General features: G+C 46.2%; 1 protein-coding gene across 3 annotated transcripts in view; it reads left to right on the top strand.

Annotated features, from left to right (window-relative positions):
* Positions 1-17,726, top strand: part of AMBRA1 (autophagy and beclin 1 regulator 1) — a 581,139-nt gene that overhangs the window by 69,861 nt on the left and 493,552 nt on the right. For all 3 annotated transcript variants that reach the window (XM_078684411.1, XM_078684412.1, XM_078684409.1), the window contains exon 6: positions 3,571-3,637. In XM_078684411.1, the coding sequence (XP_078540537.1) occupies positions 3,571-3,637 (67 nt within the window). The remainder of the gene's footprint in view (positions 1-3,570; positions 3,638-17,726) is intronic.

The following is a 17,726-nucleotide window of genomic DNA, read 5'->3' as shown; positions in this document are numbered from 1 at the left end:
GTATAATAAACGCGCACTACTACCCTGGGGTGACTAGGCGCGCAAGCGTGCTAACAGGACAATGCAGGTTAGGAGGGTGGCCAGAGTGTAGAGACTCATACAGGTTGAAAAGCCAGGTTTTTCGTTTTTCCCTGAAGCAGAGGAGGTCCGGTTCCTTTGTCAGGAATAAGGGAAGGCTGTTCAGAGATGGGAGGTGCTACCTATAAAATTTCTCCCGCCCCATTTTGCTATTTTTACTCTAGGAACAATGATATTGCATGTTGATTCTGAGCGAAGGGATCTTGGCGGAAAATACCAACGAAACCAAAGCTTAAAAACTTGTGGCCCTTCCCCCATGAAGAGCCCTGAAAGCAGTGCACAGGGCCTTAAACTGTGTACGCTTCTCAATAGGTAATCAGCGGAGAAGTGGCAGGGCAGCTGAGACTCATTCTCTTTTGGAAATACCAAGTAAAAAGCGAGCGGCTGAGTTCTGTAGGACCTGTAGCTTATAGAGACCTTTTTTCCTTATATTTGCGAAAAGATCATTTGCATAGTCATTTTTTCAAAGTATCAGAGAATGGAAAATACAGTTTCCTCAGGTCTTTCGGAATGAAGGGAAAGATCTTTCTTAAAAGTTTCATAATAAAGAATGAGGCGGCATACATGATTGCATTTACGTGCCCTTCAAAGGTCAGTTGATTATCAAAGATAACTCTGAGGTTTTTTACCTTCGTAACTGGCAACGGAAGCTGGCCAGGTTCAGGTGGCCACCAGTCTTGGGACCAATTGGAGAGATCCTTCCCAAAGAGCAGTGCCTCGGTCTTGCCTGAATTAAACCTCAAGCCGTTTTGGGCTATCCATTTTCCGATCTCCTGCATACAGTTGTGAAAACGCTTTGCTGCCTCTGAAATATTAGATGATACTGAGATCACTAATTGGGTATCATCTGCATAGGTGACTGCAGAGAACCCAAAAGATCTAATACGTTTGACCAAAGGGGCTACATAAATCTTAAAAAGGGTTGGGCTAAGAGACGAACCCTGGGGGACACTGCAAGAGAGAGAAGGACAAGGATTTAAAATTGTCTGCCGCAACAAACTAAATTCTGTCTGACAACAATGATTTGACCAAAGCGAGGGCTTTGTCTTTTACCCCAATATCCTCCACCCTATTCAGCAGTGTTTGGTGGTTTACCGTGTCAAATGCCGCTGAGAGGCCCAATTGGACCAGCACTGCACTACCCCCGCATCCAACGTCAATCTGATCTGTTCCGAGACACTTATCAATGCCAATTCTGTATTGTGATGTTCCCTTAATGCGAATTGGCAAGGGTCTAGGCGGCTCTAGTCCTCAAAGAGAGTTGTCAGCTGTGAATTAATCGCTTTTTTGATTAGTTTTGCCAAAAGGAGGCAATCTGGAAATGGGACGGTAGTTCCCAGGATCTGAAGGATCTAGGTTAGCTTTTTTAATTAAAGGAAGAATGTAAGCTTTCTTCCAGACACTGGGACATTTTTCTGACGTAATCATAAGATTAACAATTTCTGTTAGGTGTTCCGAACTAGTGTCTGCTATTAAATGAGTTGTTTTCGGAGGGCATGGATTCTGAGGAGATCCTGACTTTTGTTTGCAAGAGGATGGTTTTAGTTTGGTCCTGAGAAAGTTCAGCAAAAGAAGTTAAATGGACCTTACATTCATTATTAATAATTTAGGAGTCACTGTGACATTCATTATTTTTAATTTGCGAGTCACTGTGATCAGTCAAAGGATTAGAAGAAAAAAGATTAAAGGCAGGCTTGACCTTATCTTGAAAAAAGGAAGCCAATGAATTACAGAAGGTTTGGTCCATTCCATGAAACCCCAACTCAGGAGGTTTAAATAACTTTAACAGTTACAAAAAGTTATTTTGTTGAATTTTTCGTTACTTCTATCTTCTGAGTGAAGTATTTGGATTTTTGCTAAAAAATAACATTTTTATATGAGGCTAAAATAAGTTTGTATTTCTCTTTTTCTGAATGCTCATAATGACTCGTCCATTTTTTTATGGACATGCTTGTTTAAGCAGTTTATTTCAAGAAATGATGAGTTAAGAGTGACCAACAAAAAATTCTTTTAGAGGTCAAATTAAGCTAACTGGAATCACGTGAAGAGGAAATACTGATTTACAATCATCGGCGAGTTATTGGCAATTCATTAGTGGGTGTGGATCGCGTCCAGGAAGTAAGAATTTCTTGTCTACAGCAACAAAGGTCTTGAGAGGGAGAAGATCCTTAGTGACATTTTCTATAATGGTTTGTATTTTAGAGAGAAGATGATTAGATCATTCTCCACAGGAGGACTGACAGGCCTATTGAGCAAGTGAGGAGGGGGATTGTGACAGACTTTGTGTAAGTGCACAAAGAAAATGGAAACCAGCAGGGCAATCACAGAGTTAATTTGAAGAATTTTATCTGGATTGACTAAATCACGAAAATGACCTGCTTTGTGAGTGGATGAACTTGGTAATTGTTTTAGTGGGCAAGATGAGTGAGAGCTTTCAAGTAGTACCCCCTTGCAAATTGAAATCACCTGAAGGAATCCGAAGTGATTGAGTAGAACTTAAAGAAATAAAGGTTTTGGTAAAATCTTTTTTGTTTTTCTTTTTTAAAGCTAAGAAGTTTCCAGGAATACAATGAACCGACATGAATGGGAGTGAAATGATTAGTGGGAGGACATTTGAAATGTCAGGCTTTAGGATATGAGAGCATAGGTTCAGTGTTGTAATTGTAGGCCGTACAGCCGATAGCACATGCACATGAATGCTACAATATTCATTCCCTTTTATAAAAGGTATACTAACAGGCAAACCTTCCGCCCATCTCACTTTCCACAGAACCCAGAAAAGATAGTTACATGGGGGCTGCTGTCTAGCAGGGAAAAAGAGGGTTCCAGGAGATGGTGGATGAGTGGTGCTCCTTTTGTAGAGGGGGTAGTCAGAGTTGTAGGGCCCAAAGTATCTACAGGGAAGTGTTTCTTTTCGAGTCAAAACATGTCATTGATAAGTGCTTGCATGTGTGAATGAATTTCTTGTCGGTGTTGGTCAGATTGTTGGGCTTTCCTTATTTTTTTCTATATTTTTACTGATGCCTTTCTATATTTTATGCCATTGTTTAATCAACGGAAGTTAGTGGAACCGCTTTGTGAATTTAATTCAATAATGTATTCTAGATGAAATATGTCCGCTGGATTGCATAGCTCTGAAATATTCCAGGTCCGTGCTTTAATCTCTCATCCGGAAGACGATTTTGCTCTTCATTCTTGAACTTGTAGTTCTTTTTTATTCCATTATAGAATAGACGAAGTCTCAGAATGCGGAGCAAAAAACATGGAGTAGGTGACTTATGCATGGATTTAGGAACCTTTAGAGCTTCCTGGCACACATTTAAGGCCCAGCAGACATCTCAGTTCATAGCACTTGAGATGAAAGGCTGCTAAGCATCTCAACGGGGGCAGGGAGAGGGCGGTTGTCATTTGTGGCTGGATTGCTTTTTTTCTTATATGGTATTTTCATTTATGAAGTGTGCCGATGTAACGATTTGTCTACTTTCTTTGCAGGCTGGTGAGGTTCGATCCCCTTGGACACTCGCTGCTCACTGCCATTGTTAATCCTTCAAACCAGCAGGTACAGTGATTTACAGGCCTATGAGACGTTCATGGTTTGTGTCGACAGGCAATACTCTAATCCCTCATCAGTGACTAATTGTTCGAACAACCAGAGAAACTGCTGTTTAGGGGCTAGGCTCAGGGGTTGTCTTCAGCCAGTCCATAAGTTGTAGGCGTTGAACGTGTTACTTGTCTAGTACTGTGTGTACTGTCCCTATCATGCTGCCTGATTCGATTGCGTAGAATCTGAACTCATTACCTTACAGTGAGTGCCTTCTAGCTGCAGGTGAACAAGAAGCAAGAGCCAAGCCATGGTAGGATGCTCCCTTTTATTGTACCAATGAAGGGAGCCCCAAACTCTGCAACAGGTGTTCCTTCCCTCTAGATTTTCCTTTATTTTGATGGTCACCCACATGGAATTTTATTAAACTTCTACTACCAAAGTGACTAGATGTTTCAAACATCTACTTGCCCCTTAAAAATAATCAGCTTGTCCTATTTGCTCCATGGGTCTGTTTAGGATGGGCTTTATTTAGGCAGGCTTTGTGATCATGGACGGGCTACGAAAATGCCAGGACTTTAGAATAGAATAGAATAGAATAGAAAGAGGATTTATAAAGCGCGATAGTTACCCTCAGGTGTCCTAGCGCTAACAGAAGTCGTGAATTGGAGCGGGCTCAGATGGATTAGTCCGGATGTGAGAAAAGCAAGGTCTTTAGGTGTTTACGAAAAGTTAGCAAGTTGGGCTCTGCCCGGAGGCGGAGAGGGAGGGAGTTCCAGAGTCTAGATGCATTAAACGAAAAAGCTCAACCTCCGCATCTGGCCCTTCTGATCTTGGGAACCATGGCTAGGAAGGAAGTAGTTGATCTGAGCTGTCTTGTGGGGTGATAACGAGTGACAAGAGAATGATTAATAGGGGGGCCTGTCCTCCAGAAGGCTCGATGGGTAATACATAAGGACTTAAATTCAACTCTCCGCCTGTACTTGTGATTCGAGCAGATTTCAGGATTTCTCAGTTTTTCACTTTTTTACTTTGGCTTCCATATTGTAAATTGCTCTAGCAAATTTATAGAGCATGAACTCAATTTCACAAAATGTTACTGTAAATAAACCTAGATGCTGCTTGTGGCACGAGGCCTCGTTTACCTCTCGACAATCATGGAGTTCACCTCCAGTTCAACATTCTTCATTTCACCCCACTGTGTAATTCTTGGTCAGCTCTCTTCATTTCGTTTTGCCACAGTTCTCCTTTGCCTGCTTTCGAGCCTTAATATAGCGTTCACATGTCCTCCATTTGAACCATTGCACTCCTGCCCCATCCAGTTCATCTCGTGGAAAGCATCTTTCCTCATAGCAATTTGCTCACTGTGGCATATAAGTGAGCTACAGTCCCTCACTTTACAAGAATCGGTCATGCAAGTTCATGCAGATAGAATTGTACTCCAGACTGACCCAAAATTTCTCCTGAAAGAGATTTCACCCTTTTACCTCAATCAAACAATGAGTTACCAGTCTTTTTCCCCTACACAGACTCAGTTACATACTAAGGGCTTGCATGTTTACATTTCACAGCTAGATAAACTCTGCAAAGCCTTGTTACAGTTAAAACTTTATTGGTCATCTACCCATATGTTTCTGGGTTCAGTCGCAGTAATTGTTTATCATTCTAAAATGTTTTTACTTCCATTAAAGTTTTCATGTGAGCAGATTACTCACAGGGGCTTAATGTAAATGTAAATGTGGGTATACTTGTAACGCGCACTGCGACTCCATGGAGTATCCTGGCGCTGAAGACCGCTGGGGAACCCGTCCTGGTTTTCCCTGTGAGGTGGTACCTTTCTGGGTATCTCCAAGGTGAAACCAGGCATCCCCGGCGTCTGTGGGGGGCCGTTGTAGAGATGAGGCAAGCTTAATGCCCAGAGTTGCCGAGTTTGTTCCCTGGTTAGAGTAGGCACCGAGGCGAGAATTATCGAGTCCGTTTTTGACCCTGGTCCACGACCCTGCCGCGTCGGGAATTGAACCCTGGTCCCGGGCCGTTCTCTGCTTACGGGTCTGCTGCCTCTAACCAGTGAGCCACACCACTCCACTCCGTCTCTTAAAGTAGACTGGAAGGGGCCACATCTGAAAGAAACACGTTCGTCTGGAAGGGGCTATTTCGAGTCCTGAATTCCTTGTCAGTTTGTGCACAGTTTCAAACATGCAAGTTTAAAGGTAGTTTCCACCTTCTCTCTAGCCTGTTCCCCGCTTGAAATGAAATGAGGGCATTTGTAAAGCGCACAGCTACCTCACCCGAGGTGTCCCAGCTCTGTCCGTATACCGCTTAGGAACCCTTCTTGCCTTTATCCCTGTGAAATATCCACTCCTGGGCATCCCCAAGGTGAAGCCAGGCATCCCAGCGCTGTTGGGCCGTTGTGGAGATTAAGCAAGCTATTGCCCAGAGTTGCAGAGTGGGACCCATGATTAGGATATTTATTTATTTATTTATTTTATCAACTTGTAAGGCGCAACAGCTACCCAAAAAGGGTTTCCCGGCGCACAAGACAACGCAGCATAGAAGGACGATCAATTCAGTCAAAGAACGGTTATTGATCAAACAACCAGGTTTTTATTTCTTTCCTGAACTTGGAATAGCACTCCTCTTTGCGTAGGTGGAGTGGTAGTTTGTTCCATAAAGATGGGCCTTGGTGGGCGAAGGATCTGCCACCCATTCTGGTGAGCTTGAATCTGGGGACACAATACGTTGCAGCTGAACATGATCGTAAGTTTCTTTGAGGGGTGTAAGGTTGAACTAGTGCCTGAAGATATTTTGGTGCAGTGCCTGCTTTTATTTTAAACATATAGTTTAAGGCCTTGAATCTTATGCGGTTTTCCACTCGGAGCCAGTGAAGTTTTTGCAGATAAGGGGATACGTGGATATTTTTGGGTATTTGGCACAAAATGCGGGCAGCCACGTTCTGTATCAATTGAAGTCTCCTTATTATTCCTTTGTTTGCACCAAGATATAAGATGTTCCCGTAGTCAAGCCGGGATGTCACTAAGGCATTGACTACGGTTTTCTGCATGGAAATGGGCAACATCCATACTATCTTTTTGAGCCATCTTAGGATGGTGAAGCAAAGTCCAACTACCTTACTGGTCTGTTGCTTCATGGACAAAGCATTGTCCAGGATCACACCCAGGTTACGAGCATGAGAAACTGGTGTTGGAAGATTTCCCATCTGGGCAGGCCAGTATAAGGCATTCCATAAGTCCGGCTGTTTGCCCATCACAAGGATCTCCGTCTTTTCTCCGTTTAATTTCAGCTGGTTAACAGTCATCCAGTTGAAAATGTTCAGGAGACCTTGTTTGAGCATAGATGGAGATGATGGATGAGATTCTGACAGCCTGAAAATGATCTGAGAATCATCTGCATACGTCTTAAATGAAAATCCAGATTTTTCCACTAGGTCCGCCAGGGTTCTAAGATAAAGGTTAAAGAAAAGGGGGCTGAGAATGGATCCTTGCGGTACTCCATGGGGGGAGTTGACAATTCCAGAGCAAGCAGTAGAAGATGCTATCTGGAAAGTCCGTTGGTCTAGGAAGGATTTAATCCATCTTAGGGCCTTGCCTTGAATTCCGTTGTTTTCTAGTGTAATAAGTAATTTTTGGTGCGACACAGTATCAAAGGCTGCGCTTAAGTCGAGTAGAACAAGCGCAACCGTTTGACCCTCATCCAGATGTTTCCGGATGGTTTCTGAGACTCCCAGTAGTGCGGTTTCAGTAGAGAAACCTGCGCGGAAACCCGATTGTGTTGGGTGGAGAAGGGAATTTTCGTCCGTGAAGCTGGTGAGGGCTGAGTGCACATGTCTCTCTAGACATTTGGAGACGGCCGGGAGGAGGGAGATGGGTCTATAATTAGCCAATGTTTCCGGGTCAGCTGTTGGTTTTTTCAGAAGTGGAGTTACTATTGCATGTTTCCAGAGGCTGGGTACTTCAGCGAGCTCCAATGAAGAATTTAAGTGGCCACAATGATTTCAAGGGAGGGGGGGTCTAACTCTTTCATGATTTTTATGGGAATGGGGTCTTGTGGAGATCCTGATTTGATAGTCTTCATAATGGATTGAAGACTGTCAGCTGTAATACGTGGCCAATGTTGTAAAGACTGGTTGACAGTGGGAGTATACTCCAGCTCTTGTTTAATGATGGTATCGACTTTTTTCCTGTCGATTTCAATGATCAATTTTTCTATTTTATCCGAGAAAAATTGAGCAAGGTCCTGGCATTGCTTTCCATTTAAGGGACGGGCCGAAGCTATAGTTTGGGCACCTGCTAAATCTTTGACTGTATTGAATAGAGTTTTAGGTTTATTAACAGCTGTCGTGATGGTATGGGATACATAGGCAGCGCGTGCTTTTTTACATGCGGTATGGTATAGATTCCTGGCTATTTGGTACCTTTTTTTCTTGTCGGGGGCGAAGTCTTTACGCCACAGCCTTTCGAGTAATTTGCATTTAGTTTTGTCCTTCTTGAGAGTATCATTAAACCAAGGAACAGGGGGGCGATGAATATTTCCCTTCGTGGGTACGGTAGGCATGCAGGTCTCCGCCGCTTGACTGAGCCATTGTTGCGTGGCGCGTGCAATGCCTTCCATGTCTTGGGTCATGTTGGGTGTATTCCTGCTGAGTGCCAAGTTAAGTTTGGGGATATCTAGCATTTTCCAATTTTTTCTAGCTGTGGGATGGGGTATAACTTGAGAGCGGGAGTTTGTCGGCAGTTTCAGATTGAATTTAATCAAATGGTGATCGGACCAGCATACCGGGTTAGTATCTTGCCAGGTGAGTTCTAGAAGATTAGAGAGTATTGGATCAAGCAGATGACCAGCCACGTGGGTAGGTCCAGAGTTACGGATATTTATCCCTACCGCTGACAGATCTTCTAGAAAATTCGCACAGGCCGTATTGGACTGGTCCTCTAAGTGTAGATTAAAATCTCCAATTAATGAGAAATTTTTCGAAGCCAAGACAGAAGGGGTAATACGGTCCACAAATTCAGAAGTCCATTTGGAACCATTCCCGGGAGGTCTATATATCAAGGCACCAGAGAGCGTAAAATTAGGGTTCAGACATAGTTTGAAAAGTGTAGCTTCGCAGCCCGGGATTGGAAGTGTCTCGACTGTACATTTGAGAGATTTATCATAAATGACAGCAAGTCCACCCCCAGTTTTCATTGGCCTGTCCTTTCTAAGAATCGCATATGTTGGGGGAAGGGCAAAAGCCACATCCGGACCAGATCCCTCATGTAGCCAGGCATGTAGGATAGGCACCGAGGCGAGAATTTTCAGGTCCGAGGAAATTGAGCCCAGGACCCGCCGAGGCGGGTATTGAACCCTGGTCCGGGCCAGACCTCTGCATCAGGGTCTGCCGCTCTAACCATTGAGCCACACTTCTCCACGGAGCTTGGAAATGTACTAATGTCAAGAACATGATTGAGACGTTTTTCATGGGGAGAAAGAAGTTTCTACAAGAGTGGACAATATTTTTCAATTGAGTAAAAAAGTAAAAGTTTTAAAAGGTGAATTTGCACTGCTTTGGAAAATTTTGCCTGAACAAATGTCCAAATGTACATTTGCTCGCGAACATGAAATTCTCAAAGATGTGCCAAAAGTATGGTGTGAAACCTGTACCTGGCACAATTTTCCTGACTTACTTTTGTAAACTCTTGTGAATTCCTGAATAACGTAAATTTGCTCCACTGAAGTCATAGAACCATGGGTGCACTTTTGTGATTTCTTAATGAGGTCCGTATCAGTTTTATAATGCCCTTATACGTTTTAAGTTGAATCGCCATTACTATTTTATATTGGCAAGAATTAAACATGTTCTACCAATACGAAATTTTTATTAGAAGCATTAGTTTTTTTTAATAAAAATAGGACAGAGGCTCAGATATGGTTTTTAGGTGCTGAAAACGCATTCAACTTGGTATCATGGGATTGTTCATTTTTAATTTTGGAAAAGTTTGGCTTCCTGGATGGATTCACACAATTAATCGGACTGTTATACAAGAACTCACAGGTGCAAATTCTAATTAGCTCCATGAAAGTAGGTACCTGTCCAATAAATAGGAGTACTGAACAAAGGTGCCCTCTATCCCCAATTTTATTTGCATTATTTATAGAGCCCCTGGTGATAGCGATCAGGTAGAAAAAGGCGCAAAACGTTCCCCTGCAAGGGATGACTAACATGAAAATATATGCTGATAATATTGTCCTATATCTAATTCCTAAAGAAGGCACCCAGGAGGAAATCCTGGCGATTGAGGCTATAAAATAAATAAGGCCAAGACGGAAATGTAACTGTGCAATTGCTCCATCGATTCGCTATTGCCAAGTTGTGAGAAAGGGCTTTCTTTCTTGCCTCGGTATGCCCCCACTTTTTTTCTGAACAGCTGATGTGCTTTGATGGAGTGTGCCCTGGGTCGCTGCCAAGCAGGTACCCAGGGCCTGTGTTCCTTCCCTAAAAAGAAAAGCTATGCTGAAAAAAAATACCCAATTGGCATCTCTGGCCACCTGTCAGCCCCTAGTAAATGGTTCGCTAGGTACCCAGGGCATGGTGACCAGAGAAGACCTCTGAGGGCTGCAGCACTGATTGTGCCACCCTCAGGGGCCCTGTACCCTGGCACCCACACACTGCTTTTTGCAGGCTGAGTGCCAAAGTGCAGAACTAAAACAAGAGTTGACATAGCACACATCCCTCTGTGCCATGCCCACAGAACCCACTGCCCTGGCATACTTCAGTCACCCCTCTAGCTGGGTGCCCTATGCCAGAGGTGAGGGCACCGGTGCATGAGCCCTGTGCCCCTACAGTACCCAGGAATGGCCATTCCTGGGCACTGTAAGTGCAGTGATGCCATTTAAGAGTATATGGTGCTGGGAGGTTGTCATTACGAACCCCACAGCACCATAATGGCTTCACTGAAGACTGACAAGTTTGGTACCGAACCTCTCGGCACATTAAACCCGCACCGATGCCAGTGTGGGATTTAATGTAAGATGCACGAGAGGGCATCTTAGAGATGCCCCAAAACCCGAACCTACAATCCATGTCTGGGCTGAATGGCTGCAGAGGCTGCCACACAGCAGTCATGTTGCTGGACCCCTGGGTGGAGAGCCCCCCGCTCTCCTGGGCCTGCAACAATGTACATCCTGGGCGAGGTGATATGTCTCCTCCCCCAGGATGGACAGGGGAAAAGACTGGCGGTAAAAACTATGTCAGGAAGGAGGGTGTGCCAACTCCACCCCTCAGATGGAGGAGGCGAGGTGAAGCACGACTCCGGGCTCCGGCCATCTTGTAGATGGGGAGTCCTGCCCAATCCCAGCTAGGCTCCCGCCCCTCTCCCACAGGAGGGGAGCAGGCTAGGGGGTGTTCTCACCCCGGGACAGGGAGCCATTGGCCCCTGCCCTTGCCCTACCTGCAACACCCCTAAATTTAGTATTTAGGGGCTCCCTGAACCTTCCCTCCTCAGATTCCGATACCAAGAAGAAGAAAGAAGATGACGACCTGCCGTGCAGTTGCTAATAACAGGACAACAACAACTGACTTGGCCCCAGCCCTACCGGCCTGTTGATCCTGGAACCTGCTCCTGCCTAAACCCAGCAACCCCCGCGGACAGCAACCTTGGGACACCCAGAGGACCTGCCAGCCTTGACCCTCTTGAAGATTGGGACTCCCATCAGCAGAGGCTTTGCTGCAACAACCCACCTAGTGCTCACCAGTAAGCTCCGGTCCAGCCTACTCTGCACCAGCCGAGCCCGGGCCGGGCATAACCGAACCAAGACCATGAGGACGTCCCCCTGGCGACTGGGACCCGAAGTCCAGTGCTCAAAGACCCACCTCGACGAACTAGACGAATCCTGCATTCTCAGAACCAGGGGCCACCCCAACCGCGACCAGTCGAGGGTATGCTTTTCCGACACGCAAAGACATCCCTGCACCCGATGCCCTACAGAGCCCTGTGCCTCCCTGTGGGGGTACCTACCTGTGCTCCAACATCCCAACTTACCTCTCGAAGTGCTGGTCGCCCTTGTAGAGTCTCTGTCCCGAGTCTGCAGCCTTTGTTCCATTTTCCAGATCCTCATTGGATAACATTGAGCGTCCGACGGCTCAAAAGCACCCTGCACCCAGCCGCCTGAGTGCCGCTGGCTGTGACCTCTTTGTTCTATCCTACTCCCCCCCCCCCTTGCCCTGAGCAAGTGACCAGTAGCTCAGCTCGCAGAGCCGCGTGGCCTGCTAGCCAGCAGCCACCAACCAAAGGCCCCCGTTCCCTCATTGGATATCATTGGGCCTACCTACCTCTGCGCCGGCCGCCCCTGTTCCGCTGGGACTGATCTAACTGTACTTACCTGACCCTGGGGAACCCCTGAGATTATGCCCAGAACCTACCTTCAACAACCAAGTACTCACCTGGAAACCGGTAATTCACTTACCTGCCATTGGATAACATTGACTCATTTTGACTCGAAAAAGTGACGTTTTGAAAACTGAAAATATTCCTATAAAATCAGCCAAAGTCCGAATTCCGAAGTACTCACCTGGGTTCAGGGGAGAAGCCAGTACTGTACCTTTCATCCCAGTACTGAACCACAAAAGTAATCCCTAGTGGGTTTATAAGTAACCTGTATTTTCTCCATAGGGACCCATTGTCTGCTTTTCTATGAAATTTATTCTGTCTACTTTTGAAAACTGCAAATATTCTTTAAAAATCATACGAAATACTGAAACGCAATTACCAACCTGTTTTGAGTTAAGCCCCCAGAGCTGGCCCAAGGAGACCAGTGCTGGGTTACAAAAGTAACGCTACCTGCAACCTGAATTTCCTACCATTGAATAACATTGTGAGATTTACATTGAAAAGTTTCTAAGTGTGAACTTTTAAAACCGCTTTAGTGTCATGAAAATTCACTACAGCTATAACGTTTTTGCTAATCTGGTTTCAGCTTAGACCCCAGGACTGAATCTAAGACCTAGTCCTGGAACTCCCAAAGTAATCTATAAAGTAATCAACTGTACTTGTATGTAGAAAACCCATTGAGCTCATTGCTAAAGTGTGTTTCAGGACTGTGTTGCTTACTATCAATACTGTAATCATTGTGTGCACAACCTTTATTTCCCCTTTGAAAAGTATTTACATGAGATTACTCATAACCAGAAAAGTATATTTTTATAACTGTTGGTTCTAAAAATAAAACCACTATATCTGTGGATATAAACACAAGTGGCCCTTGAGTGTGTGAAACCTTTTGCTGACTGAGTGTGTACCACAAATGCTTTACACTGTCCTCTGGTACTGCCTTACTGCTCGACCAAGCTACCACTTTGGAGAGTAAGGTCAGTTCTGACTTTAACCTCTGTTATACCTCTGGGGTTGGTGGACTCTATACACACTGTACTTCATCCTAGTCCAGTATATATAGAGCCACCTTCTCACACAAGTTTTAGATTAGTCTATAACACTCGCCCAAAGAGATATCTAGGGATTTATGTGACAGAGAAAGTAGAGGATATATTTCAATTGAACTATATCCTGCTAATCCAAAAAGTTAAATGCCTTTTAACACGATGGAACCGACTCCCATTGTTAATACTAGGTCGTGTGGCACTAATACGTATGTCTATCCTACCCTTATTTAACTTTCTATTTTCAGCTGCTCCGTGTGCATTACCAACGCCTTTTTTTTAAAGAGGTAGATAGTATGCTCTCATCCTTCTTATGGACTAATAAAACACTGAGGCTGGCACCTAGCACTTTAAGTTACTCTATTGCAGAGGGAGGGTTGTCCCTTCCAAACATAAGGAACTACTATCATGCAAGTTTTGCACAAAAGAGTTGTATATCATCTCAGTCAGAACCCCCGGAGGTTGATATTTTTTTATGAACAAGATTTTAATGGAGTATAAAATTGTAGATCCAACAAGAATAGTTAAGAACCCTAAGAAAGTAAGATCTACAACTCTCCAATCGATGTTCAAACAAAAAAGTCAATTCTTAGCATTCCTGGAATAAATAGCTCGACAAGGTTGTCCAATCTTTACATGGGGAGAAAAGTTTATTAGAAACTGGCGTTTTAAGAAAATGGGAAGAGAATGGATATACGCAGGTTAGGGATTTTGCTAATTGCAACTCCTGGAAGACATGGCCAGAGATAGAAACGGGGCTTCCACACTCTAAAGCCATGCTGAAATGGTAATTTATTATTAGTAGACACTTTTTGGAAAAGTTTGATGCCGGAGTATAACATCAAGCATAGGAATTAGTGAAGCTTTTGAAACCCCGATACAATGGTCAGCTAGTGCATGGGTGAAAATCTTTGATGATAACAAGTCCGTCCCCATATATGAAAAAATTTGAGACAGATGGTGGAAAAGAGAAGGATTACAGGTTCCAAAAATAACTTTGAATAGAATTAACAAACTAAAAGCTACAGTATTAAGAGGTGCGAATCTTAAACGTATGCAATTTTATACAAAATAGTTAATTTATAGGACACCTTCCTTTTTACATAATATATATCCACAAATTGAAGATAGGTGTTTTTGCTGCGCTAGAGGGAATGGTGGCACCTGGTCACATATTGTTTGGGATTGTCCCAAAATCAGCAATTTATGGGGGAAAATTGAAAACTATCTTAGAGCTACCATAGATCTCTCTATTTCCATCAATACATTTATTGCAGTATTGGGTTGCTCGCCTAAAATGACGTTAAGTAATAAACAAGAAGAGTGCTTTTATATGGCGGCATTCGTAGCAAAATCCTCAATCTTACAGAACTGGCAAAGTAATAAGATACCTTCCTTCCAAGCATGGAGAGCGAAAGTTAGTAAAATCAAAGAATTTGAGGGAAAATATGCATTAAGGTCAGGGTCATTAATGAATTTTGAGAAACGTTGGAGCTCCATAGATAATTAGTCCGGGATCTAGGGAGAAAGACTGTTAGTAGACAGTATAAAATTAGAGAGGCGGTTGTGGATTTTTAATAGAATAGATAAACCCTGGAAAGTTTGATTTTTTTCAGGTTAATCCACGAAAACAATGTTATTCCATGTTACGCACTTATGCACTTTGTTATTCATGTTCTGTGAACCTCTAGCTTTTAGCCATTATATTACTGTTTATGGATCTTTTCAGAAATTCAATGTTTTTTCTCTGCAACCCATGTAATTGTAAGATATCTTGAGTACCTATACTCTAAAAGTTTTACACTATGCACTTTACCCTGTAGTACTGAATTATTGTATTTTCTTGAACTCTCAATAAAAATATTTAAGAAAAAAAAGAATGAAACATGTTCTATTGAATGTCTGTGTCCTCCATCTGTTTTTTTCCAAGTTGTAAATAATATTTTAGTACATTATATTTGGAAAGAAAACATGATAGTTGAGCAAAATGGTCTGCAGCCTTTGTCATTAGTCTTTTTTTCAAGTCGCAGATATATTTTGGCTGCGTTGTTTGCTCCCATACTCTAGCCCTCAGTCTTGCTTCTGCTTTTATTTACTTAACAAGCATTTACAATGCAACGGTCTCGCCTTTGCCAAAGTTAGAGCTATTGGCATTGTAAATGACAATTTTTTTATTTATGTGTTGGTTTTGAAAACAGATAAATAAATGGCATTGTCATTTACAATGTCAATAGCTTTTTCTCTCGCAAATGCGAGACCTATTGCATTTGCACCCACACACACACAGCCCCCCCACACACACAGCCCCCCCCCCCACACACACAGCCCCACACACACAGCCACACACACACAGCCACACACACACACACAGCCACACACACACACACACAGCCACACACACACACACACACAGCCACACACACACACACACAGCCACACACACACACCTGCCCCACACACAGCCCCACACACACACACAGCCCCACACACAGCCCCCCCCACACACACAGCCCCCCCACACACACAGCCCCCCACACACACAGCCCCCCCCACACACACAGCCCCCCCCACACACACAGCCCCCCCCACACACACAGCCCCACACACACACAGCCCCACACACACACAGCCCCACACAAACACACAGCCCCACACACAGCCCCCTACACACAGCCCCCCACACACAGCCCCCCCCACACACAGCCCCCCCCACACACACATCCCCCCCACACACATACAGCCCCCCACACACACATACAGCCTCCCACACAGCCCCACACACAGCCCCCCACACAGCCCCACACACACACAGCCCCCCCACACACACACAGCCCCACACACATACAGCCCCACACACACACAGCCCCCCACACACACAGCCCCACACACACACACAGAGCCCCCCCACACACCCACACAGAATCCCCCCCACACACACAGAGCCCCCCCCCACACACACAGAGCCCCCCCAGACACAGCCGCACACTCACACACACACACACACAGAGGCACACACACACACACAGCCTCCCCACACACACAGAGCCCCCGACATACACACAGAGCCCCCCACACACACAGAGCCCCCCACACACACAGGGCCCCCCACACACACAGGGCCCCCCACACACACACAGAGCCCCCCCCACACACACAGCCCCCCCACACACAGTCCCCCACACACACACAGAGCCCCCCACACACACAGAGCCCCACACACACAGAGCCCCCCCCCACACACACACACAGAGACCCCCACACACACAGAGCCCACCCCCCCACACACAGAGCCCCACACACACACAGTCCCCCCCACACACACACAGTCCCCCCCACACACACACAGAGCCCCACACACACACAGAGCCCCACACACACACAGAGCCCCACACACACACAGAGCCCCCTGCACACACAGAGCCCCCTGCACACACAGAGCCCCCCGCACACACAGAGCCCCCCGCACACACAGAGCGCCCCCCCACACACAGAGCGCCCCCCCACACACAGAGCGCCCCCCCCACACACAGAGCGCCCCCCCCCACACACAGAGCGCCCCCCCACACACACACAGAGCGCCCCCCCACACACACACAGAGAGCCCCCCACACACACACAGAGAGCCCCACACACACACACTGAGCCACACGCACACACAGAAAGCCACACACACACACACACAAAGCCACACACACACAGAAAGGCACACACACAGACACACACACACAGAGCCCCCCCACACACACAGAGCCCCCCCACACACACAGAGCCCCCCCCCACACACACACACAGCCCCCCCCCCCCACACACACACAGAGCCCCCCCCACACACACACAGAGCCCCCCCCCCACACACACACACACAGAGCCCCCCGCACACACAGCACCACACACAGAGCCCCCCGCACACACAGCACCACACACACAGCACCACACACACAGCCCCACACACACACAGCCCCCCACACACACACAAAAACACACACACACATGCAGCCCCACACACACACACAGAGCCCCCCAGCACACAGAGCCCCCAGCGCACACAGAGCCCCCAGCGCACACAGAGCCCCCCAAGCACACACACACACAGAGCCCCACACACAGAGCCCCACACACAGAGCCCCACACACAGAGCCCCACACACAGAGCCCCTGTTAGAAAGGCGACCCGGGGGAGGCAGAAGATATCTGACTGACCACCCCTAGGTCCACCCCTCCGTTGAGAAGTAGCCGAGCGTTATCGAGTGGCCTCCTGAATGAGGGCCCTCTCCTAGGATCGTACAGCAGAGTAATCACAGCACTACAAACGGACACCACACAGGAGGTCAAGTTCTCAAGCTTTTATAAGTAATAACGGTTGCGGGTTCTTGGCAGTATATACAGCTGGATCGAGGGATCCGTAAAGTCTCGGACAAGGAGGGTAAGGTAGCGGGACAGTCTTACTCTGGGCGGAGGAAGGGATACCCTACGCACAGCTCTCAGGCCGCGGCAGCGCCAGCAGGCTAACAGGATGATTCAGCAAGGTAGGCCGCGGCGGCGCCAGCAGGCTCTCAGATGGTTCAGCAAGGTAGGCCGCGGCAGCGCCAGCAGGCTCTCGGATGGTTCAGCAAGGTAGGCCGCGGCAGCGCCAGCAGGCTCTCAGATGGTTCAGCAAGGTAGGCCGCGGCAGCGC

This window comes from Lissotriton helveticus, chromosome 3_2 (genome assembly GCF_964261635.1).
Source record: "Lissotriton helveticus chromosome 3_2, aLisHel1.1, whole genome shotgun sequence".
In the NCBI taxonomy this organism is placed as follows: Eukaryota; Metazoa; Chordata; class Amphibia; order Caudata; family Salamandridae; genus Lissotriton; species Lissotriton helveticus.
This window is presented reverse-complemented; position numbering and strand designations above follow the sequence as displayed.